Source organism: Typopeltis vanoorti, chromosome 15 (genome assembly GCF_054136105.1).
Source record: "Typopeltis vanoorti isolate ZY-2024b chromosome 15, IOZ_Tvanoo_1.0, whole genome shotgun sequence".
NCBI lineage: Eukaryota > Metazoa > Arthropoda > Arachnida > Uropygi > Thelyphonidae > Typopeltis > Typopeltis vanoorti.
The window spans coordinates 67,033,524-67,058,519 of record NC_143563.1 but is presented as its reverse complement, the minus strand read 5'-3'; the positions used below and the strand labels follow the sequence as shown (position 1 = coordinate 67,058,519).

Here is a 24,996-nt window from a genome sequence, read left to right as displayed (position 1 = left end):
CACAATGTTTTTACTATTCTTCTTCCAAATTTTCAAAGTTTATTCAAGGTAAGTCTTCTCTTCTTCAGTAGTTGGTCTCTTTGCTGAAGGAGAAGTCAAAAATCTGTCCAAAGTTGATTGAACTTCTCTTTTTTTTTTCAGAATGTTTTTAAAGTGATTCAGACACTTGTCTTCAACCAAGGCACAAAGTCTGTTCGTTTCAGCTTTGTTGGGATGCCACTTTGTAGCCAAAGACTGAAACTCTTCCCAGTAGTGCAGAATTTTTTAATGTCACCTGATGGCATCTTCCCTTTTTATTGCTGTGCTCCTCCTCTGATGAGCACTCTTTATCTTCCTTGTTTCTTTCTTAATTCAGTTGCTTTTTCAACTCTTTAAGATTTTCTGTTGTCAAATCTTTTGAGTGTTCTTCAACTAATTCTTCTACATCTTCTTCATTTACCTCCAAATGTAATGCTTTGCCTAAAGAGACTATCTTTTCTACAATGTCAGCATTTTCAGCAGCATCTTCAGCATCTTGAACACTGGAAACAGCACTTCTTATCTTGCAGCAGTCTGGCCATAACTTTTTCCAGGCAGCATTAAGTGTCCTAACTGACACTTCATCCCCGTGCCATGGCAATGACTTGAATAGCATGAAGGATATGATAATGATCCTTCCAGAATTCCCTCAGAGTCAGACTGGTAAATGAAGTTGCATCAAAACATCATTGGAACATGTGTTTTGTATACAATTTCTTAAAGTTTGATATGACCTGTTGGTCCATGGGTGGCAAAATAGATGTGGTGTTTGCAGGAAGAAATTTTATCTTGATGAAGTTAAATTCTGCCTCCAAATCTTCTTCCAAGCCAGGTGAATGCCCTGGAGCATTGTCCAGAAGAAGCACAGCCTTTTCAGACAAGTTTTCTTCTCTCAGGTACTTTATCACCGTATGCCCAAACATCTCCACGATCCACTCTGTGAATATTTTTCTTGTTACCCATGCCTTGGTGTTTGACTTTCAATAAACACTAAGCATGGGCTTGCAAACATTCTCCTTCTTGAAAATTCTTGGTGTCTCAGAGTGGTAGACCACCATTGGTTTAATTTTGAGATCACCATTTGCATTAGCACAAAATAAAAGAGTTATTCTATCTTTCATAGGTTTGTACCCTGACATACACTTCTCTTCTTTTGTGATGAAAGTTCTCTTGGGCATTTGCTTCCAAAACAATCCAGTTTTGTCACAATTAAACACTTGTTCTGGCTTGTATCCATGAATGATGGTCCACTCCTGAAATTCTCTAACAAACTTCTCAGCCTCCTCTTTATTTGCACTGGCTCCTTCTCCATGTCTAATTCCACTATGGATCCCTGACCTTCTCTTGAACTTCTCAAACCATCCTCTGTTTCCTTTGAATTCTGCCTCTGCTGTACTGTGTCCTGCCACATTTTTCTTCAAATTTTCATAAATCATTCTGGCTTTGCTGCAGATCATCTCTTGAGTCATAGTGTCACCAGCCATTTGATGCTCACTTATCCAGATCATCAGAAGCTTTTCCATTTCTTCATTCACAGAACTTCTTTGTGATTGAGAGGCCAATGTCTTGATTGAGACACCAGCTGCAACTGAAGCTGCCTTAATCTCCTCCTTCTTCAAAATTGTAGCTATTGATGATGATGATGCTATGCCATGCTTGACTGCTAAATCCACAATTCTGACTCCTCTTTCATATGCTGAAATTATTTCTTTCTTTTGCTCAATTGTGAGCAACTTTCTGCTTCCCTTGGGTTTGTCGCTTACTTTTTTTGGACCCATTGTCAAGAAAAAATTTTTTCACTTTTAAAATTTTTTTCTGAAAAATATAAAAGAAATATGACATATAGCATAGCATAGTATTTATTTAATTATATAAGAATAGAATTTACTAATTATAAATTAATCCCCCATATTAGAATTTAGCCAAGTAAAGAATAAATGCTATCACACTTACCTATCGCATTCACAGCCACATGGAGTGTGCACCGTACTGACACTGGTATGAGGCATCTCACTTCTTGCTGTCTTGAACGTAAACAACCCAGTCAGGTTGGTAGGTCTCCCCTATGTGATGTGGTCGGTTCATTTCTTTTTCACACACATACAGATGGAAAAGATAAGTTCACGGAATGGCCTGACCGTTCATGTTTGCTGCTTTATGTTAGCATGCTCATTCACCAAAACATTCATTAGCCGAGTCCGAAAAACAGCGAAAAAATCTTCATTAGCCGAAAAATTCATTAGCAGGGTTACTCATTAGCCGAGGTATCACTGTATAAAGAAAGGTTGAAAATGGAATTTTCCGAGTCTAGTGGATAGGAGGAAGAAGGGTTGATATTCTAGACAATACAGCTTGGTAAGGGGGTTATAGGATTAACACTGAAGAGGTTTTTCATAAAATGGTGGGATATAGGGAAGAACAAGAGGTTATCCCTGGAAGTTGTATATGAAGGGATAGAGAGAGAGAGAAGCAGGTTTTTTGCATGGAGTTATGAATGATTGGAATGCATTTAAGGCATAGTATGTGTATGACACAGGGACCTCCTGCAGTGAGTCTTTGACTCCATGAGGGTCTTTGGATTATAATACTATATTCAAAAATCTGGCTTATGATTATTAAATTCAGTTATTAATTTATAATTCTCTAATAATTAATAAGTTTTCTATTTGTATTTAATCTAAAATATGCACGATAAGATGTACGAAACAGTATTTAAGCAACTTTTCTCATATTTTTACACGTACTTGCCAGACTAATTACAGACAACCTACACCATCTACACACTAGATGTTTCATCAATAACAGTGACATCTTCAGTGATTAATTGGAGTCAATACTTGATGGGAATTGCTAGATCTGAAAATTGGCACCTGAACTAGTTTGAATAATGTTGGTTTCTTTATTACTATTGCAGTATTCATAGTATTATTAGTAATATACCTGTTGGTAAATAAAAATAACCAGATGAAAGAGCTCTGATTTTAATTGACTTCAACTAGTATGGCAATACTTATTCCTTGAGATGATTTATATACTGTATTTGTATTCTTCAAATCTGAAACTATAACCTGATTCTCTTTTATATTTTTCCTATGATTTATTTTTCTTACTATAGGATTTTACAGATACCTTTGTACAGGTCAGACAAATCACTCCACCTTTTTCTGCAAAGTGAACTTCCTATGAACTACATAGAGAAAGAAGTCTGTGAGCAGTTACCAGACCTGCCACCACTTCAGCTAAGACATCATGTTTCTACATATTCTATTCTTTGTGAATTGAGGTGAGAATTCTTGTTCCTGTATACAATCCATACATGACCCAAATGTATGCTCATAATTAAAAATCAAATCATGTTATAAAATGTCTTGAAACTTGAAAAAAAAAAAAAAAAATTGCAGTCGTTGCATTTTTTTTTTTTTTTTTTTTTTCAAAAATTACAAATGGCTGTTTGCTTCTGCAAACTTGAGTTCTTAATCCTGTAACTCAAGAAAATTGACCACATAACTTGCACTATTTCAGACAATGTTAGGGATCATGAGTTGGTGGCAGCTGTCTGCCATGCTTTCTTCACCAGATGACATTTGAAGTCATTGTTTAGGCCAACTATTTGCTTTGGCTAAGGAATTGACTGTCTCCAAAAGTTGCCTACTCCCTTGAGGAATAAAGGCATTAGCATCCTTGAGGAATAAAGTCATGTTATCAGTATAATAATGTGGACATTTGCATTTTTTTTGGTCTTTTTTTGCTGTTAGTTCACTCTTATTTTTAATAGTTGTAGGACTTGTGGTAGGTGCTCATGCTGTTTTTTTTTTATTTATACCAGAATGAATCACGCTAAGTAAGTTATTACAGTTCCCATGCAACAGTTCATTCTTGTCGATCCCTGTAAATTACATAAACAGTTTGAGCTAGTTGCTGGCATAAACTTGAGACCTCTATGGAGAGAATGCTGCATAAGGAAGTAATGATTTGGATGTGTTTTTGAATAGTTAAAAATAGGAAGCATTTTGCTATAATTTGCCTCATCTTTTACTTCGAAGATCTGTAAACTGTTTATTAATAATTTATGGCCAGATTTCACTTGTGATTTTTGTGTACACAAATCTTTGGATTCTGAGAATAGAGAATATTATAATACTGAAGCAATGACTAACTACATTCTGGAAGAAATTAATGTAGTGTAAAATTAAATGTTCAAATTGTGCAATTGAATGAGTAGGGAAATAACTGGTAGATAAAAGTGATAAAGCAAAGAAAGAAATGCAACAAGGATCTGGAGAAAGCAATATGGTAAAGAACCAAAGGAGAAAGATCTTCAAAATACTACAATTGTATTGTATAAATGGGACCTGCATTTATACTTAAATTGAAGGGTATGCAAGAAAGGTGGTTTATTTAAAGTGAGATGTAAGACAGGAATTCATGCTAATTCCTGTTAATTGTATTTTTGGATCATGTTATCTAGGAAAATGGTATTAAAGCTTAATCAGTCAGATGCTTAGCTTTACTTTAAGCACATGTTATACTCCTAAATAAAGTCATTCACTTCGGCATGATTAGATATCCAATGTTGTTTTATATTGATGAGATTAGGCTAGAAGAAACTGATGAGGCTAGGGATCTTGGAGTGATAGGAAGTTGAAGTTCAGGGGCCATGTGGCAAAGATTGCAAATACAACTCAAAAGATAACTGCAATGCTGAAACGAATTCACATGTAAAGATAAGGATGTTATTTTCCCTCTTTACAAGACCTTGATAAGACCTCACTTGGACTATTGTGTGCATGTCTGGTTTCCATTGTAATTCTGATATATTAGAGAGAGTACAAAAGAGTGTTAAAAATGATATCAGGATTGTGGACTACTGATTATGAAGACAAATTGAGAATTTGTGGACTGCAGACACTAGCAAACAGGAGAAAGAGGGATGATATGATTGAAACTTACAAACTTCTGAAAGAGTGATACAGGATTTCAGTTGATGGAATTTTTCAATTTATGGAGGGTGGGGAAAGTAAAAGAGGGTATCCTTGGAAGCTGAGAATAAAGGATGTAAGGGTTAGATTTTTCTCTCAGTGCATGATTGGAATGGATTGCCTTTGGATGTTGTAAGTGCAAGCAGTGTGAATGAATTCAAGAATAAGTATGATAGCTCGTGTGTATAGTATGTGGCCTCCCTGGAGGTTTCTCTTAATAATAATAATAATAAATCCAGTAAAAAGTCTTTGGGATTCTAAATTGAATAAGTGCTGTAACAAACCAGGCATGAAAATTAACTATAAAAATTATAGGCATTATAGATCTTGCACAACTTTCCCCATTTCATTCAAATGCTTATTACTCTGATGCATTAATATGCTAGCCAGTTAGTCTCTTGGCCTTATTTACTTCAGCTACAACTCCATTTTTTTTCAAAATGTATTTAAAAGTCAGTATGAAATGACATACTGACTTTTAATGACATAATTAATGACAAATTATATTTAATAAACTGCAGTATTTACTTTCATTCAGTTTTACCAAGTTCACTTCCTTGAGCATCTGAATTAAGGACATGAGCTACCTTATCATCGCCCAATTTACAGTTTCTGACATGTCTACCTTATTTGGAAGGTGCTATTTATTCAACACATTATTATCATTATCTGACCTCTGGAGTCAAAGGACTCATTGTGGGTGGTCTATACTCTCCCACTTGTGATCTTTCTCTTGCACGATACAACTCCTCCATACACAAATCTCAGACAGTTTCCAATCCACTTCACTAATCTGACATCTAATCCTATGTGTTGCAACTTAAATATCAACTTATGTGACACCTTATCAGATACCTTTTGCAAAAGCCAAAAAAGCAATATATGCCTTTCCTTCATCAACTGCTCCTGTCACTTTATTATAAAAGGCAAGCAAATTATTCAAACAAGAGTACCCTTTAACGAATCAGCACTGACTTTCATAGATATTACCCTCGCTGCTCAATTTTTGTATATAATCCTTGTTAATTTCTCTAAAATCTTAACCATAGAAGAAAAAACACAAACTAGTCTATAGTTTAATGTCTACATTTTACCATCACCCTTTTGCAATGACACTATCTTACCCTCCTTCCACTCATTAGGCACTTCCCCAGTCGCTAAGCTTTCGCTGAACAGCTATGTTAGTGGAGCTGTTAGTTCCTTACCACATTCTCTAAACACATGCAGTGAAATTCCATTTCACTGCATGTGTTTCTGGTTTATTAACTTCCAGAATACTTAGTATTAGAAACACATGCACTTCTAAAAGTCTTCAGTCCTTCCCATTCTTCTAAGAATAAAACCTACCCTACTTTTCAGGACGAAATGCTGTAATAAACTGATCATTAAACAGCTCCATTATCTCACCTGCATTGGTCACTTTACCTCCTTTTCCACCTAATAGTGTCATTTGTCCACAATCATTTCTCCATCTTCCTCTACAAACATTCTGCCTTCACTCAAGATTCATTAACATAGTTATAGTATGCCCATGCTTTTGAGATCTCCACTTGGAAACTTGCCAAGAATAGTCGATTCATGCTGAAGAGAAGAAAGAAATGAAGGACATACGAATTGGTCGCCAACACGCAAAACCATGTGCTTTATAGGTAAATTTTTCCACCTGTTATACAAGCAACATAGTTAACTACAATGATCATGAAACAGAAGTTAATTTTCTGACGTGTAATAATAAACAACTCATCCTGCAATATGGATTGATTACCCTATTACCGTAATGGATTCTCCTTTTTGTGACATGCGCAGAAGTGTCGAAGGATCTCTAATCGGTGGGCGAACTATAGCACCACCCTTCGTATCTCCAGTTATACTACCTAATATCAAGTCCATTGCCATATGATGCTTGCCATCCTCCTTCTGTCATGTTACTCATAACTCTCTCAGCAAATATAATTCCCTACTACCATTTGTTGCCATTGAAACCTGGGATACTTCATACACTTATATCAAGGTCACCTTCTCCTTTCACTGTCTACATTTCTTGCAACATGCATTCACTTGTACCTTACCTGCCATGTTTCCAAATGACAGAAAGCGTATATTGCAGATGAAGCATTCTGCAAAATCCTGTGTTATACTTTGCAAAATGTGATCTTCAAATGGTGGTGAGCTGAAGAGAAAGAAGGAAAATGTACAATACACAAAGCAATAAACTGGTCAAACTAACTTCCACATGTAGACACTCATTCAATCACAACCAAACCAGACTAAAATTTATTATTTTCCTAGCCTCCATGAAGTCGCAACTCATCGTGGGAAGTCAACACAGTCTATCATATGACTCCTTAAACACATCCACTGTCTGCATTCTCCTACCAGTCTCCATGTAGAAAACGAATGTACTTCTTACCCGTTTACTCACCATTCCCTATTGCAGCTTCTAGGAATAGCCTATTATCCTTGCTCCTTCCGCTTGTTCTACCGTATGAATAATCTCTTCAGTGTTCTTAATCATATCTCCCTCCCCTTTTTCTTCTATCCACCAAACTCTGCAGAGAAAAAAAAAGTGAGAATGCTAAGCTGTGTAAAAGCAGTGAAATTCATCACAGAAAGGCTGGTAAGAATATATAAATGTTCCAGAGGCTATTGGGAAAGAACTAAGCAAAAATGAAAATAGTGCTGCAAACTGAACAAAATAATGGTGATGACATTAATAGATGTCTGGCCACTTTTATTTGAGTGAAAGGCAACTGAAGTAGATAAAGTATAAGCTTTACAACTTTACTGCAGCGTAGAATTTAGAAGTGGTCAGAAGGTTAAATTCTGGGTGATCTGAAATGAAAGTTCTCACCATGGTAAACAGTGCTATAAAAAAAAAAAATAAATAAAAAAAATAATAATAATAATAAAAAAACAATGAGTCCTGATGGGTATGAGCATAATGCTGTTCTGAACAAAATTCACTTAAATTATTCCTATGATCCCTAAAAGTTTGATATAGTGAGTACTATAAAAGTTCTTCTTCTTCTTATTGTGCTATCTTCTATCGAAGGTCAGCGACCATCTTGGCGAACAAACTGCGATCTTGGGTTAATCTGAGCAGTTGTGCACTGCTCTTTCCTGTCCACGTCTTGATGTTGTCAAACCATGATATTCTTTTTCTTCCTCTAGTTCCTTTGCCATCAATTCTTCCTACCAAAATAGTTTTTGGTAGGAAGAATTCTTACTATAATTAATCTTATAGTTATAGTTTTATAGTTAATCTTACTAATCTAATTATAGTTAATCTTACTATAAAAGTAAGATTTATAAATGCTAACTTTAATTTGTAAGTCTGGCATACTTGGAAGCTAAGAAAAAAATGGAAAAGAAAATTTGAAAAACAAACTAGTTTCAGGCCAAATTAGTGGCTGTCTAGATTAAAATATATAACTCATTTGAGAAATCATATAAATATATGTTATATTCCCATTATCAAAACTACATTACTTTTGCATATGTCAAAAGTACAAAGTGCCAGTGGAAAAGCTGTTCAAAATGTTAAATTATATGGTGTAAATAGGATATTATACGAATCAATATATATATAGCTCGTATTCAAGTTATAAGTAATCAGTTAGAATTCAACAGATGTAAAAATAAAGTAAGACAAGGAGGGGCCATGCTAACCCCTGTTATGTATATAGATCATATGAAAAAAAACAAGACGTTAAACCTCACATTGGAAACCTCACAATCTGAAATATTCAACTTGGCTCTTAGATTCATATAATCTTATGCTCCTAATACCATAGAAGTCTTCAGAGCTTTGTATAACTGCTATAATAGTCCTGAGTTATAAAATATGCCATGAAAGTAAGCAATAAAGACAAATAGGTAGAAATATGGAAAACATCAGGCATATGAGGGGAATCATTCTTTATGGAGGTCAGCATGGATTTGTTAGAGGAGAGTCTTGTTTCAATGGCTTGGTTGCATTTTATAAATCTTAATTTTGGGAATGCATATGCTATGACATTTTTCCTGATTTTGCAGTAGGTAATTTGACAGATTGCTGCACAAATATTTCAACAAATGGTTAGATATCAGATTCTATGATTGGCTATTTGATGTATGTCAAAATTATCTATAGAGAAGAGCTGTATTGAAGAATTTTACAAGTAAAATTCAGCAGGTGGTATGACAGAATGGATTGCTTAAAACCTTCCTGTGTGTCCCTGAAAGTTATCTGATAAGATAAACAGTTGGTCACAAAAAATATTTATTATTAATATACTGCATAGTCACATCATTTGCCTTTTTATATGTTGACATATCAAATGCCATTGCATTTTTATATAGACAAAAATTGCCGTTATCCTAAAGCCACCTACCTACAGCAGTAACCCAATTTTTTTTTTTCTTCATACAAATTTGCCTCATTAAATGAGCCAAATGAATGTAATATCTTAAACTTTCTTATTGCTTGCCAAACTCTTTCAAGTAAAAGGTGTATATTAATTAACACTAAGAAATTTATCTATCATAGTATTGTTGCACAAATCTCAAGATAGTATAATAGTCTATGCTACTGCAAATGGCAACTTTGCAGTTGGAAACAATGCACAAAATTGTTTTCACAGCATAAGCTTGACATACATGAATTGCTGACTAATTTCTTGATGGCACTACAAAAATGCTAAGTACATCAAACCTGAAATTATATAACATTAAACATTTCAGTAATACTTACCATAGATAGCAATAAATACAAATGCACAATGTAACTCACCACAACCTTTTACAGGTGCTACAAATACTTCTATATAAAGTATTTGAATCTATAAAAGAGCCTCTCATACCTAATACAATCTACTATACAACCCAAGTAGCTACTGAACAGTAAAACACTGATAGTACAAACACAATATTATTATTATTTATTATTATTATTATTATTATTCAGGCCTCCAAGGAGTCAAAAGACTCATCGAGGGAGGTCCTTCCTAAGACATAAATTCTGTAAAGACTCATCGAGGGGAGGTCCCCCCCTGAGAAACATAAAGTTTATCATACCACTCTTTAAACTCGCTGACCGTTCTCGCTCCCACCACTCCATCAGGCAATGCATTCCACGGCTCAACCACCCTCCACACAAAGAAACCACTCCTCACCCTCTTGCTCACAGTTTCCTTTCGTAACTTCCAGGGATGGCCTCTTGTCATCACTCCTTCCCGCTGATCAACCAAGCGAAAGAACTCCCCAGTGTCAACCCTGTAACCACCTCTCAACAGTTTAAAAGTCTCAATCATATCACCTCTCCTTCTTCTATCCACCAAACTCTGCAGTCCACATTCTCTCAGCCGATCCTCATAACTATCCTTGTACAGTCCTGAAACCATCTTTGTCATCTGTCTTTGTATCCTTTCCACAGTTAATTTATCCCCTTCAAATCCTGGGGACCAAATCTGAGAACAATAATCCAAGTGTGGTCTGATCAGAGACTTATACAATGGAATGATAACCCTCTTATCTCTGCAGGTCAGTGTCCTTCTCATAATAGCAGCAATCCTCTGTGTTACCTTCACCACCTTTGCAATATGTCCCCTAAACTTCAGGTTTCTATCAATCATCAACCCCAGATCTCTTGTCTCCCCTACTTCCTCCAGTATAACTCCTCCCATAGAGTATGCAGCATCCCATCGATGTTTCCCAAACCTCAAGACCTTACATTTTGCTGCATTAAACTGACACCCCCATTCATTTGCCCATCTATCTAGCTTATTTAAATCCTCTTGCAGGGCTACCACATCTGCACTATTACTAATAATCCTTCCCAGCTTCGCATCATCCGCAAACAACTGAATATCCCCCTGCAATCCACTGGCTATGTCATTGATATAAAGGTTAAACAATATAGGTCCTAGTACTGAGCCCTGTGGGACCCCACTTGTAACCCTCTGCCTCCTGGAAACTGCTCCACCATACACAACTCTCTGATACCTATCAGACAGCCAATCCTGAATCCAGTTGACCAATCTGACATCCAGACCCATGTGCTGCAACTTAAATATCAGCTTATCATGTGGCACCCTGTCAAATGCCTTCGCCAAGTCTAAGAAAATTGCAGTATATGCCTTTCCCTCATCTAATGCTCTTGTAACTTTATTATAAAAGGCTAGCATATTGCTAAAACAAGAGCGTCCTTTCACAAATCCATGTTGATTCTCGCAGATAACATTACCCTCATCTGCCCAATGCTGTACACGGTCCCTCACTACTTTCTCCAAGACTACTTTCTCCATATGCACAGCACATCCATAAAACTGAATGGCTAAACAAAGTCAAGTGCCTAGAAAGATTACACATAGATTTTTCCTTTATAGTAAACGTTAATTCCACCTTCTTCATAAAAACTATTTTCAAATAGAAAAATACCAGAGATTGAGCATAATGAATTCCATTCCTGATTATATATACTTCAACACATTTATTATGTCATCTTGTTTTGGTCACTTTGAACTCAATTTCATTTTGTATTATTCAAGTGAACATATATTATTTCATTTAAGTGAAACTACTTTATGAATGCTTTCTTCTGTCCTTACATTTTTCTGCTCCCTCCTTATTTTATTCAGTTAATTGTAGGATACAGCATGTTATTCCTTTAGATAAGAGTTTGCAATGCATTTAACTTGCTGAAACGAACAGTACCATAACAAAATACTGAAAAGTCCCTTAAGCACTGTCATTCTAAAGAAAATTCACTATAACAGACTATTCACTTCATCTATTCTTGTGTACAATTTTTTAGGGAGTCTATTGCAAGATTCATTTCTTAACTTACCATGCACTTCTGTTACTCATGTTGAGTATTAACAGACTGTACAGTACCTTATTTGTTACCTTTCTATTCTGGATCATGACCTTAATGCACAGCTTGCTAGAATCCAGACAACTAATCTCCCATTCATCTAACTAACTTCTCCCTTTTCCTACAGTATTTTCACTAACTTGTTTGTATCAGGTCATCCCAAAAGTAATGCCATTTTTTTATACTGTACTTGTTCAAACGTATCTCAGCTGGTCTAAACATAAATTTTTAAAGCTTTATAAGTACTGCTAAGCTGAGGTGGCCTCATTCTAAGGAATTCCACCTTGCAAGAACATCATACTTACATTATCTACCAATAATTGTCTGGAGACTTTAGCAATTTAGAATTGATACCAGCAAGTGAACCTTAATATCAGGTATGTCGACCTTTGGCTTTGATCACCTCCACCCTTTGAGGGAGGCTTTCCACCAATGTATGGTAGACAGGTGGAATTTGTCTCCATTTCTTCATCAAAGCAGCACTGAGTTCAGCAACATATCAAGGATGTGCTGCTCTGAACCTCATTTGCCCAATTCATCCCACAGGCATTTGATGGGGTTAAGGTTAGGACTCTGTGCAGGCCAGGGCAGTCATTTAACACCCATCTCTTCATACCATTCTATAACAGCTTTGTGGCATGGGGCATTGTCGTCTTGATAGTAACACAGGTCCGTTCCATAAAAAGTCCACAGTGTAGGCAGCACCTGATTATTCAGAATATCAAAGTAGCTTCCTTCATGGAACCATGGACAGCAACCAGTGGTTCCCACTCCAAACCAGCTGAATACACCCCACACCATTATTCCACCACCAAACTTTATTGTGGGTACAACACACTTTGGTAACAAATGTTCATCAGTGGTGTTGACTCATCGCTCCAGCGTACCATTTTCCACTGTCAACTATCCAGTTCACGCACCCTTTGCAGGCCAGACAAGTTACCTTGTTCGTTGTTGTGATGTTTGGCTTGTGTTCCGCTGCTCTTCTGTGGAAACTCAGTAAATGGAGTTCTTTTTGTACAGTATTGGTGCCCACCATGGTGTTCTCTGGAACTCATTACAGATGGTCTCTGCTGAATGTAGCCAGTTTTTCTGTGCCACCCGTTTTAACACCCTCCTGTCCCTATCAATCATTTTCAGCAGCCACCCTGGGTTTTTCCTGCACTAGTGATGCCAGAGTGTCTCCATTTGTTGATCACATTGCCAACCATTGAATTTGGATGCTCTAGTTGAGTGGCAATGGCTATGTGGACATGCCACCAATGTGACACCTCTCTTGAAGTCACTGAGTTCACATCATGTTGCCATACTACCTGTATTCAACTGCTACGATGAAATACTGCTTCCTACTATCTGTACACCGGTTTTAATTTTATTAACAAACCTGGATTGTTCCATAACTTCAAATAACAGGGGTGTCTGGACAATTATTGGTAGATAGTGTAAGTTATTGTTTAAATAGCCCTTTATTACTATAGAGGAAGAACACATTAAGCACCCCATGCTTTGAGTTCAAAAAAAAGGCAACAATGCTGCTAACTAAAAAAAAATGTGCAAGAATCATGCTGATAATATTTTGAATGTGCAAAAGTGCCAGCAATTGTCAAAATGTTTGGAACCAGGGGACTATCTGGAAAGATTCCTCTTGCTCTGGGCACCCCTCTCTCTCTCAATAACGATATTCTGGAAGTCATTATTGCAAGAAATGCCAATGCAACTGTTGAAGATTTAACAAAAGATTTTAATTCATTGTCATTGACCATTCATTGCCATTTGCAAGAAATTGGAATCTAAGCTCAACTAGTAAGTTCTCGTGAACTAATGAACAACAATCAAAGAGTGCATCAACATCTGCACTGCTCTTCATTCTTGAGAGGGTCAATCTTCATTTTTGAGTCATGTAGTCATGACCTAAAAATTTACAAGAATGTTTTAAGCACCAAAAGCAGTGGGTTCATTCAGGGGAGCAGGTAAACCTCAGCCAAAACAAGACCTTCACCTTCAGAAGGTTTTGTTAAGCATTTGATGGGATACTGCTGATATTGTACATTTTGAACTCTTGCCACAAAACCGAACAATCACAGCTGAAGTATAATGTGAACAACTTGATCAATTGAATGAAAAAACTGAAAAAAAAAAGAGGTGTTCTCTGGTCAGTCGAAAGGGTGTTGATTTTCACCATGTTAACACAAGCCCTTATAGTGCAAGAATCACCTGTACCAAGATTGAGGAACTTGGCTGGGAAAAGCTTCCACATCCTTTGTATCGTCCTGATCTTGCACCTTCAAATTACCACTTATTTCAAAGTTTTCCACATTTCATTAATGAAAAACAATAAGATACATTAGAGGCACTGAAATTAAGCCTATGTGACTTCTTTACCTCCTGAATTCTATAGAAATGGCATTATGAAGATTTCACAACATTGGAAGAACATTATTGATTCAAATGGAGAATATATACTTGATTAAATTAGCAAGTGATTTATCCTTTATATCCTTTCAAAACTTAATGCTCAAAATGACATTACTTTTGAGATGACCAGATAGTTGTCAAATGCCTGTATCACTGTCCACAAGCAGTCATTATTCAACATACCATACATATAATTAATTGTTAAAGTAAGACTTCTCTTGATAGACTGATACTGATTTCATAGAGAAGTGTACTCATTGATCCAGTCCTATTTTTCTTTTCTTTGCTAATCTCATTACCTTGCCACAGTCACTTTAGATATATACGCATTAGAAGGTGCCATCTGTGGCAGCCCACAAACAATTTTGTGGCCCACAGATGGATAAACCAAATTTCATTTCTGAATTTTCTGCCTATTTTATCATTTCTAGTAGCACGTTCTATGGTTCCTAAGTCATATCAATTAACAGAAAAAAAACTTATTGGAAGTTTTTTTTTTTCACTTGCTTAAAAATTAAATTAAAGATGCCAAGAAATTATATTCTTGTTTAATCCTTTATCCAAGTGTAAGCAAACAAAGTTTGCACTTATCACGACTAGACTGCTTGTATGTAAAGGCTGACTTCCCATTAATTGCCTTAATATCCCATAAAGCGCGCACACACACACACACACACACACACACACACACACACACACACACACACACACACACACACACACACCCTTTCAGGTGTCTATAATACTATGCATTATGGGATGGGTCACTACTCAGACCAGTTCTGATCTCTGAGGTCTCATCACTGAGCAAGTATACCAAAACTATGTGAAATCATTAGTTTCTATATATTCTATATACAAGCAGCCTAATCGTGAAGATACTTCATGCACAAACTTTGTTTACTTACACTTGGATTAAAAAAGAATATACTTTTTTGGCATCTTTAATTTGGCATATAGTTGTGGGCTTACCATTTTACATTTTTAATAAATGTAATTAATATTTAATTGTAAGCTGTGCACACCTTTTGCCATTTTTATTTATTCGTGTGGGGATTCCCCCATTCCTCGACCATCCCTTAGGATTGGTTGAGCCCCTTCTGGTGAGGGATTAAGAATGTATTTTATGACTGTGGATCTGTGTATGTTCTGGGCCAGTTTGCCTGTTCTGAGGGATGAAAAATGTTTACAGAAGTATATTTTAATGCAGACACCAAATAAAAGTATAGTATAGAATATTTGTAATCCCATTAAAAAAAAAAAAAAAAAAATTGGCAATGAATGACATTTATTCTTCCATGGATCAAAAAAGATCCTTTTTATTTTCAAGATATTGCCATTTTTAAAATTTAATTCCCCTCATATCCTTCCCCATCATTTTCTTTTTTGTGTCTAAACATAGCCTATAGTCAAACAGGATGCTGCAAAATTTCTACTGGTAACTCCAACCATGTCAGTTCTTATGACAAAGAACTCCACATGCAGGTTTATCTTTATGCATGATATGTTGTTGTCATGTGGGATTTCTCCCAATTTTCCTCATCCTTCCCTTAAGACTGGTTGAGCCCCCCCCTCCAACAAAGAATTTTTTTTTTACTGTAAATCTATGTGTGCTCATGAGTCGGCTTGCCTGTTCTGAGGAACGAAATACCTGAGTTTCTGGATGAAAAAACCCTCTATCGCCATATGAGACTGGCTAACTCATCTTTAGTCGAAAGAGACCAGATAGAGGTTCCTCACATCATGGACAGGAATTGAATCCATGTCTTCCCGACCAAAGGGCTTAGTCTATACCAACTGAGCTATGGAGGCTCACTAAAATGTGATCCCAATCTAACTAAAATGATTGCTGGCAATAAACCTGAAATTTGTCAATGCTCTATTCCTATTGAATCTTTACCTGGTATCATTGCTTGTATGAAGGAATTAAAACATTAATTGTGGATTTTTTTATGCAACAGCTCTCTCAATGCTTCCCATGTACTCAAATGCAAAAATCATGTTCTAGTTATCCAATTTTTCAATTATGCTGGGGTATTGAGTGCATTTTGTGTAAATGAGCTTGCTGTATTTGCAATAACACCTTGTTAATTGAAACAGTGTTCAATAAGTCTGAGATTTAGGATACAGTCTGTGGTTCAGTTTTTGTTACAGTCTAATATTACTTTATTAATGAAATATTAAGTTTGGGTTAAAATTTAATTATTTCAATTTGTGCTTCAGCTAGTTTTTGCCTAATCTGTGCCATAACAGATTATTACTATTATTATTTTCCTGACCCCATGGAGTCGCATGACTCTCATTGTGGGAGGTCAACACTAGTGAGCACAGTCTATCATTCACGGTCTGCACATTCACCACCCTCTCAAGGAATGCATTCCATGCTCCTACCACTCTCCATGCAAAACACTTATTACTTGCCATTTTTCTCACCACCTCCTTTTGCAACTTCCACAGATGGCCTCTTGTCCTTGTTCCTTTCCCTCGTTCTGCCATATGAAAAATCTCAGTGTTAGTATGATAATAACCATTCAACAGTTAAATGTCTCAATCATATTCCCCCTCCCCTTTGCCTTCTATCTACCAAACTCTGCAGTCCGCATGCCCTCAATCTATCCTCATAATCAACGTTGTACAGTCCTGACATAATTTTTGTTATCCATCTCTGCATGATCTCCAAGATTATTATTATTACGTGACGTCTCCAAGAAGTCAAGTCTCATCATGGGAGGGCTCCTACTCTACAACTCTTTGTCTCTGCCACTTAATCCACCAAATCCAGCGACCGGCCACTGCCATCATCTACATCAATGCTATCTACTGCCCACCACCACTAGTATTTTTTGTCTGTAAATTGTGCATATCCTCAAGGCCAATTTGTCTGTATGCAGGATGAAAAACCAGAGTTTCCAAGAGAGAAAAAACTTGCTACCTCCATATGAGATTGACTAACTCAACTTCAATTAAAAAAAAATCCATATAAAGATTCTTCTTGTCACAACAAGCAAATCGAACTTAAGCCTTTTCCAATCAAAGGGATCAATGTACCGTCATTTTTCAAATTGCACTGCAGAGGCACTAATTTTATTCCCTTCAAATCTGATGACCAGATCTGAGCACAGAAATCCAGATGTGGTCTGATCAAACTTTATACAATGGGACCAGCACATTTATCTCTTGTGGTCAATGTTCTCCTCAACGTTGCTGCAGTTCTCTGAGATGTCTTCACAACCTTTGCCATATGTCTTTGGAACTTTAAATTTCTATACACAGTCACCCCATGATCTTTTCCTTCTCTAGTATAACCCCACCAAGTGAGCATTCTTTCTGTGGATCCCAAATTTTAAAACCTTACATTTAGTTGCATTAAACTGATCTCCCCTTGCCTTTGCCCACCCTTATTCAAATCCTCTTGAAGAGAGGATTTGAACCAAAACATCAGCACTATTAGTAATAACCTCACATCATCTGCAAACAACTGAATATGTCCCTGTAGTTCTGTGACAACATCATTGACATAAAGATCGAACTGGAAGATCTGATTGAAACAATCCACCTAATTTTAATATAGATCCTAAATACTAAATATCATGTAGTATTCATCCTGCTAATGTAGAATTAATCAGTTGGAATCATTCTGCTAATCAAAAACAAATCACATCATATGGACATCTTTGAATGTATAACCTAAATCTGAAATTTTATTAAATTCCATCTATCCAGAATAAAGTAACACAAAAAAGAATAATTTTTCAAGAATAATTGATCAAGCTTGGGAATGGAGAAGTAGTAATAATAATGAAGGTGCTTACTTGGAGTTTTGCACACAATGCAAAACTGAACTGGAGAAATGTATTGCAAAGAAAAGAATGAAGGGAGAAAAAGATTTGCAGTATTGTATAATTGTGTATTTGATTAGAATGTGAAGGTGTTCTTGGAATAAAAATTAAAGATGCAAATGATTTGCTGTTAAAATGCAAAGTGAATGTAAAAGTTAGTTTTGGCAAGTGATAATCATGTGAAAGGTGGCAAATATAGAATAAGAAAGGATATAAGTTACTGGAATAATATAGAACTTGAGATTGAAATTTAGTGAAGATAGCCTACTCATGGTACTAATATATTTAGGTTCACAACCTTTGCAGGTGGGAGTTGCATAGAAATATTTGGTCAGACTTACTGTTCAAGCTTGTAAAAGTTGATTATTACTTGTGTTGGTATTTTAAAGAATAACAGGCAAAATATCTAAAATCAAATTGGCATCATCAGGGAACTTCACATGGACAAAGAAGCATGTTAACACTACATTGTGAAACTAAAAGCAAAACCAAGTTTATTAAAATATGCCACTGATAAGCTGAATGAGGCCATTCAAGAGACAGGTGCAATCAAGGAATCTTTCCTTTCTTCATAGAAGTGAACACAAATAGAGAAGACTACTTGAACTTGCATTACAGTATCATTATTTCAATAAATTTTGATGCATAAAACTTGGTGAATGTATGTTTAGATCTGCTTTGTCTCACTTGCTTGCATACCTCTTTACTTTGGTGTTGCACGCTAAAGATACCAATTTGATTTTAGCAAAATTTCAAATTCTCCACACACACACACACACACACACACACAGAGAGAGAGAGACTGACTGACTGACTGTGACTGGCCTTCTGGGCAGGTACTAGAGCTATTAGTGGAAACAGGTGAGCCTGTGTTGTAATGAATACAGAATGATTTGAATAATTAAAAAATGGCTGGCACGTGAATGGATTTGGCATTGGGTGCATAGAGAAATTATTTATTGGAATGAGATCCAATGTAGAGAGTCAGGGAAACTAGATCATCTTAGAAGGAATGTTTAGGATGTGTAGACATAACAATGATAGGAACGTCAATGAGCATGGCTATGAATCTGCTTTGAATGGATGGACTACCCTTTGGGTTTGGGCATTTGGAATGTGTGTGTGTGGGAAGGGAAAAGAGAAAGTTGTTCAACTGGTCCAAGCAGACTGTAGATTTAAGTATAAGAAAAAAGTGAAGAGGCAACTTATGTCTGTACATCAATGTTAAGAACGTTAGAAACCAAGTGGTTGAGTTTGCTTTGAATATGTTGCAGCCTAAAATTGTTAGTATTAACGAAACCTGGCTTTCAGAGTCAGATGCTGTAATGGAATTGAGTACAGAGGAGAAGAGGGAGAATACTACTGATATCAGATGACTTGAGTCCAGTTAGGGTAGAAACCAGTGGCGGCCGATGAAAATTTTAAGTGCTGTATATACAAAAAAAAAATAATAAAAAAATAACTTTTTTCCTAATCAGTAACGAATTATTAATAAATAAATTTGCATATTAAAAATATTTCATCCTCATCACGAACAAACACCAATAATAAAACTTTCGTATCAATAGCAATGATATGCGCAAACGAACATCGGTTAGATCGCAGCGCATTTGTTTCATGTAACGATAATTGAAAAAATATAATTGTTTTCATATTTTCAACAGTGACACTCATAATTCAGCCTTGTATCTATAATAAATAAATATGTTATTTTAACAAAATAAAATAAGATTAACAAAAAATAATTCGCTATGCACACGCACCAATAATAAACGTTTCATATCTCACAGAAATAACATGCGTATAGATACTAAAAATACACTGCTGTTTAGGCAGTGTGGGAATGACATAACGTGCAATACAAGCATAAATGATTATCGGCATTAGATCACAGTGCATCTGTTTTGTAATCTAAAGCGTTAATCGAACAATTCTGATTATTAACTATTCAGTCACTGTCGAAACATAAGCTGTAACCTTTAACATGTTGTATTGCATTTATATAATGTTGTAAGCATTGTTATTATTTATAAACACAAACAAAATTTAAATTTTTCATTGTTTCCTTGGGGGTGCTGCAGTGTCGCAGTGCTCATTTACAGGCCGCCGCTGGTAGAAACGCACATGAAACTAATAATAGTAATTTCTTGTTTAACACTGAGCTAGAGGTTATTTGTTGAGGAGTGGAGGCTAACAGGATGAAATATGGTGGAATGTTGCTATAGACTTGGCAGTTCATTCACTGGGGGATGAAGAAATGCATCATCAGATTATCCAGTGAGTACTAAACAAGTAGTTATAGGTGACTAAAAGGATCCACATATTGATTAGATATCAGAAAACTCATAACAATATTGAGTTGCTGTTGCATGACAGCTTTCTCAAGCAGCATTTGAAAGGAGCAACCTAAGGACAAAGTATTGTTAAATTTGATCATAGCATCAGGTGTATCAATTAAGGATGTGACTATTTTACCACCAGTTGGTGACAGTGATCATGCCAAGCTGACCTGGGAAGTGTCCACTTATATGGATGTTTCAATCAGGACAAGTTATATGCTGAATTACAAATCTAGAAACTATGACAAACTCAGGAGAATACTATCTTTGTTCCATGGTATCAGTTGTTGAGTAGGATGGATATCAGCAGTACATGGGAAGTTTTGAAAAGATGCTTAGATTATGTGGTATCTTAATGTGTCCCTAGAGTTTGAAGAACAAATAGAATGGGAGTGAAATCGATGTTCAATCTCATAAACGAGAGATCCATAAGATGATGTGGGACGAATATTGTGAGAAGTTATGAAATATGTGATCAGAGAGTTAAGAGTATTCTATGGAAAGCTGAGTATGAAAAGAAATTGACTGCACAGGCTGAAGACAATCCAAAATAATTTTATCTTTATGCTGCAAGTAAAAGAAAGAATGACTATGGAAGAATAACTTGACTGAATGCAGATGGTACCTTAGTATCAGATGCTGATGAGGTAGCTCAAATAAGTGCTTACTTCAAGATTTATCAACCTGGTGTATGTAATATGGTGCACAGTGTTACCAATACATTGGATGAAGAGCTAAAGTGCATGAGAAAGAGGTTCTAGAGCTGTTGCATAACCTGGATATGGCAATTGGGACAGATGGGATATCAGCACGTGTGCTAAAGGAACTGGCTAGGTCCTTGATATGTTTGTATAATTTGAGTCTTAGCTCAAGAATGGAAAAAATATGATAATTCCATTTCACAAGGGCAGTGCAAAGACTGATGTTTCTGTCAACCTATCAGTATCTCTGGAGTAATTCTAAACATTTTAGAGAAGTCAGTAAGAACTCACATACAGAAATGGGTGAACAATCAAAATATGCTTTGCAAGGAACATGGGTTTACTAAAGAGAGGTCAAGTTGGGGCAATTTATGCATATTTTATAATGATGTTATAGCTGAGTTGGATTAAAGGGAATGAGTACACTATCATACTGTTGGACTTTGCTAAGGCATTTGATAGGATACCACATGAAAGGCTGTTTCGTAAACTAGAGAATATAAGATTGAAATATAAACTATTGGCTTGGATAAGTGGATGGCTGACACAGGTATCTGACAGATCTTCAGTTCTTTACTGGTATGCAAAGATAAGCAGGACAATCACCATTTGCAGGATGATTTGAGCAAGGTTAGATGTGTGGGCAAATGATAATGGCTGTTAATTCAATGCTAGTAAGCATAAAATTATGCACTTTGGCATGACACAATATTTAACAGCATATTATATTGGTGGGATTATGCCTGGAGTAGCTGAGGCAAAAAATCTTGAAGTTATGGTGAATAGAAAGTTGAAAGGTTGCATAACAAAAATTGCAAATACATCTGAGGATAATTTCAATGTTGAGATAAACATTGGCATGTAAGGATATGGAAGTCATTTTGCCGCTATACAAGACCTTACTACAAGTGCACCTTGATTACTGTGCACACATTTGTTCTCCTGGGTTCCAGTGGAAAAACTGCAAAGAAGAGTTACAAAGATAATATTGGGATTATGGGATGTAGATCATAGGGATAGATTCAGAGTATGTTGACTGCAGATGCTGGTAGATGTGCATAGTGGATACTATGCATGCATACATTCTATGATGTGTGTGCAGGGCCGTTGCCAGATTAGATCGTGCCCTGAGGCCAACAATTAAATATCACCCCTGATCGATTATAAGACAGAAATATAAGAAAATCTCCAATTGCTATTTAGTTTTTATTACAAGAGAAACATTAATGCAAAATGATTACATAATAATATTAATTACATGTTTGCTCTATGAGGGTATCGCACGATAAAACTGTTTATAAGCTCTTCTAAATTTAAATTATAAGCTGTGTCTGCCTCTATCGATATAGTTGCTAGACCAACCAATCTTTCTTGAGTCATTACTGTTTGCAAATAATTTAATTAGTTTAAGCTTGGAAAAACTTCCTTCAGCACTTGCTACGCTAACATTAATTGTTAGTGTAGCAATGCTGCCTACTGCAATATGGCTGAACGAGCATCCTTATTAAACCGCACCGTGAGGCAGGCTGCCTCTATGTTACACCCTGTCGACGGTACTGGATGTGTTCATGCTTAGGCAACATTTTTCATACCATTCAGTTTAATTAGAATTCTGTTTTATAATCCATTTTGAAGTTCTCACAACAGTTAAGACTTTTTTTTTTTTTTTTGTTGAAAATCACACAAAATGACTTTCCATGAGACAGCCATGTTTTTGTATCACAAATGTGCTGCTGAAAAATTCTGAGAAACTCGCATGGTTGCCCTAAATATTTCAAAGAAATTGGATCGTGTTTAGTACAGAGATCTACTTAGCAAATTGCCATCCTATGATCTGCCTTCTACCTTTGGCAACTGCATTGCCAACTTTTTTTGGTGGTCACTTGCTACATGTCATAGTGGACAGTTTCATCTCCTAGATTTCCTCACCAATGCTGGAGTACCAGGGTTCCATTCTTTCATCCACTCTTTTCCTCTTGTATATATAAATGACCTGCTCTCACAGACTTCCAATCCTATCCATAGCATTGCCATTGACAGTATACATTCCATTCCTCCTTTCATTTGACAAACCTTGTAATGCTCAGTATAAGAATCTTCAAGATCCACAATAACAAATGGCCTGAACTCTGATCTCCTAGCTATATCCCAATGGGACAAAGACAACCTTGTAGACTTCAATGCCACCAAAACTCAGTTTTGTCTGATTTCTTACAAGAAAGCTTGCATCCCTCACCCTTGCCTTTTAATAATACCTAGAGATATCCAAATGTAATCAATTTCTCTTCTTAGTACCAGCTACCAACTCTATACAAATCCCAAATTCACCCAACTATGGAATATCACTCCAATATTTGGAGCAGTGCACCAAATTTCTTTTAAGATTGTTTGATTGTATCCAGAAGAGGGTGATCCAGTTAATTAATGATCCTTTTCTCATATATTCTTAAATCTCTTTCTCTCTTATACACACACACTTTCAGTTTCTACCTTGTGCCTCTTCTACAGATACTTTAATGAATAATGCTCAACTGAATTTGGTCACTATTATTCCTTCAAAATCATTAGAATAAGAGCCACTGTTAACTAACACCTTTTTACAAGTCTATCTTGAAACTCACCGAACCAACTTCACTGCCTCCTTTCTCATTCCTACATATGACACTAATTTGGAGGATGTAATTATCAGTGAGGTATCAAATCATCCACCAATTGGTGAAAGTGACCATGAGGTGATTACTTGGGTGGTTGCCAGCAGTGCAAGGACCCCTGTGAAAAAAGGGTATATGTGGAACTACAAGGGGGGTGATTATGAAGAGCTCAGGAGACAGCTTGCAGGTGTAGCATGGAATGAGGAGTTAGCTGGAAAAGAGATCAATGCAGCTTGGGGGATTTTCAAAAAATATTTAGTAGATGCAATGTCTAACTGTATACCATGGGTGAGAAGGTTAAATAAGGTAGATGTGAGATGGATGAATAAAGAGATTAAGCATGCAATACAGAGAAAAAGGGCATTGTGGAGGCAGCATAAGAGAAGTGGAAATAACCAATTTCATGAGGTCTACAAAGACCAGGCAAGGAGGGTGACTTGGTTGGTGAGAGTAGCTAAAGAGAGGTATGAACAGCAGTTAGCTAATGAAGCCAAAAAGAATCCTAGGGAGTTCTTTCGATATGTAGCCAGCAAAAGACAGAATGATTATGGAAGGATGACATTGATTGGAGGAAATGATATAAAGACAGCTGTTGCAGAATGTGTGGTGGAGATACTTAATGAGCAGTTCATAAAGATCTTTCAATCTTGTGAATGTGACTTCATGGAGAGATTAAGAGCAGTTGATGATGGGGAGGAGAGACTGACTGTAAGTGAGCAAGAGGTGTTTGGGGAGTTGAGTAAACTAGATGTAAATAAGGCTGTGGGACTTGATAATATATCACCGCATATTCTGAAGGAATGTGCCAGAGAGTTGACACCTGCCTTGACATATTTTTTTAATACGAGTCTTGCACTTGGTCAAGTCCCTAAAGAGTGGAAGGAGGGCAAGATTGTGCCACTTCATAAAGGACGTGATCGAAGTCAAGCATCAAACTATAGGCCTATCTGTGTGTCAGGTGTTGTGGTTAAGTTGTTGGAGAAGCTTGTGAGAACTAGGATCCAGAGTTGGGTTGACAACAATGGTATAATCTTTGATGGACACCATGGATTTGCTAAAGGGAGGTCATGTTTTAGTAATCTACTTACTTATTACAATAAAGTGACTGCTTCCTTGGACAGAGGAGAAGGATACACAGTAATATACTTGGATTTTGCAAAAGCTTTTGATAGAGTACCTCATGATAAGTTGACAGTCAAAC

The 24,996-nt window shown here is 36.3% G+C and overlaps 2 protein-coding genes across 4 annotated transcripts in view; one reads left to right on the top strand and one right to left on the bottom strand.

Moving 5' to 3' along the window:
- The window catches only part of LOC150098842 (CUGBP Elav-like family member 4), a 913,499-nt gene that overhangs the window by 833,168 nt on the left and 55,335 nt on the right, over window positions 1-24,996 (bottom strand). The window lies entirely within an intron of this gene.
- Window positions 1-24,996, top strand: part of LOC150098843 (uncharacterized) — a 90,943-nt gene that overhangs the window by 62,137 nt on the left and 3,810 nt on the right. For both annotated transcript variants that reach the window (XM_090405673.1, XM_090405672.1), the window contains one exon: window positions 3,134-3,301. In XM_090405673.1, coding sequence (XP_090261799.1) covers window positions 3,134-3,301 — 168 coding nt within the window. The remainder of the gene's footprint in view (window positions 1-3,133; window positions 3,302-24,996) is intronic.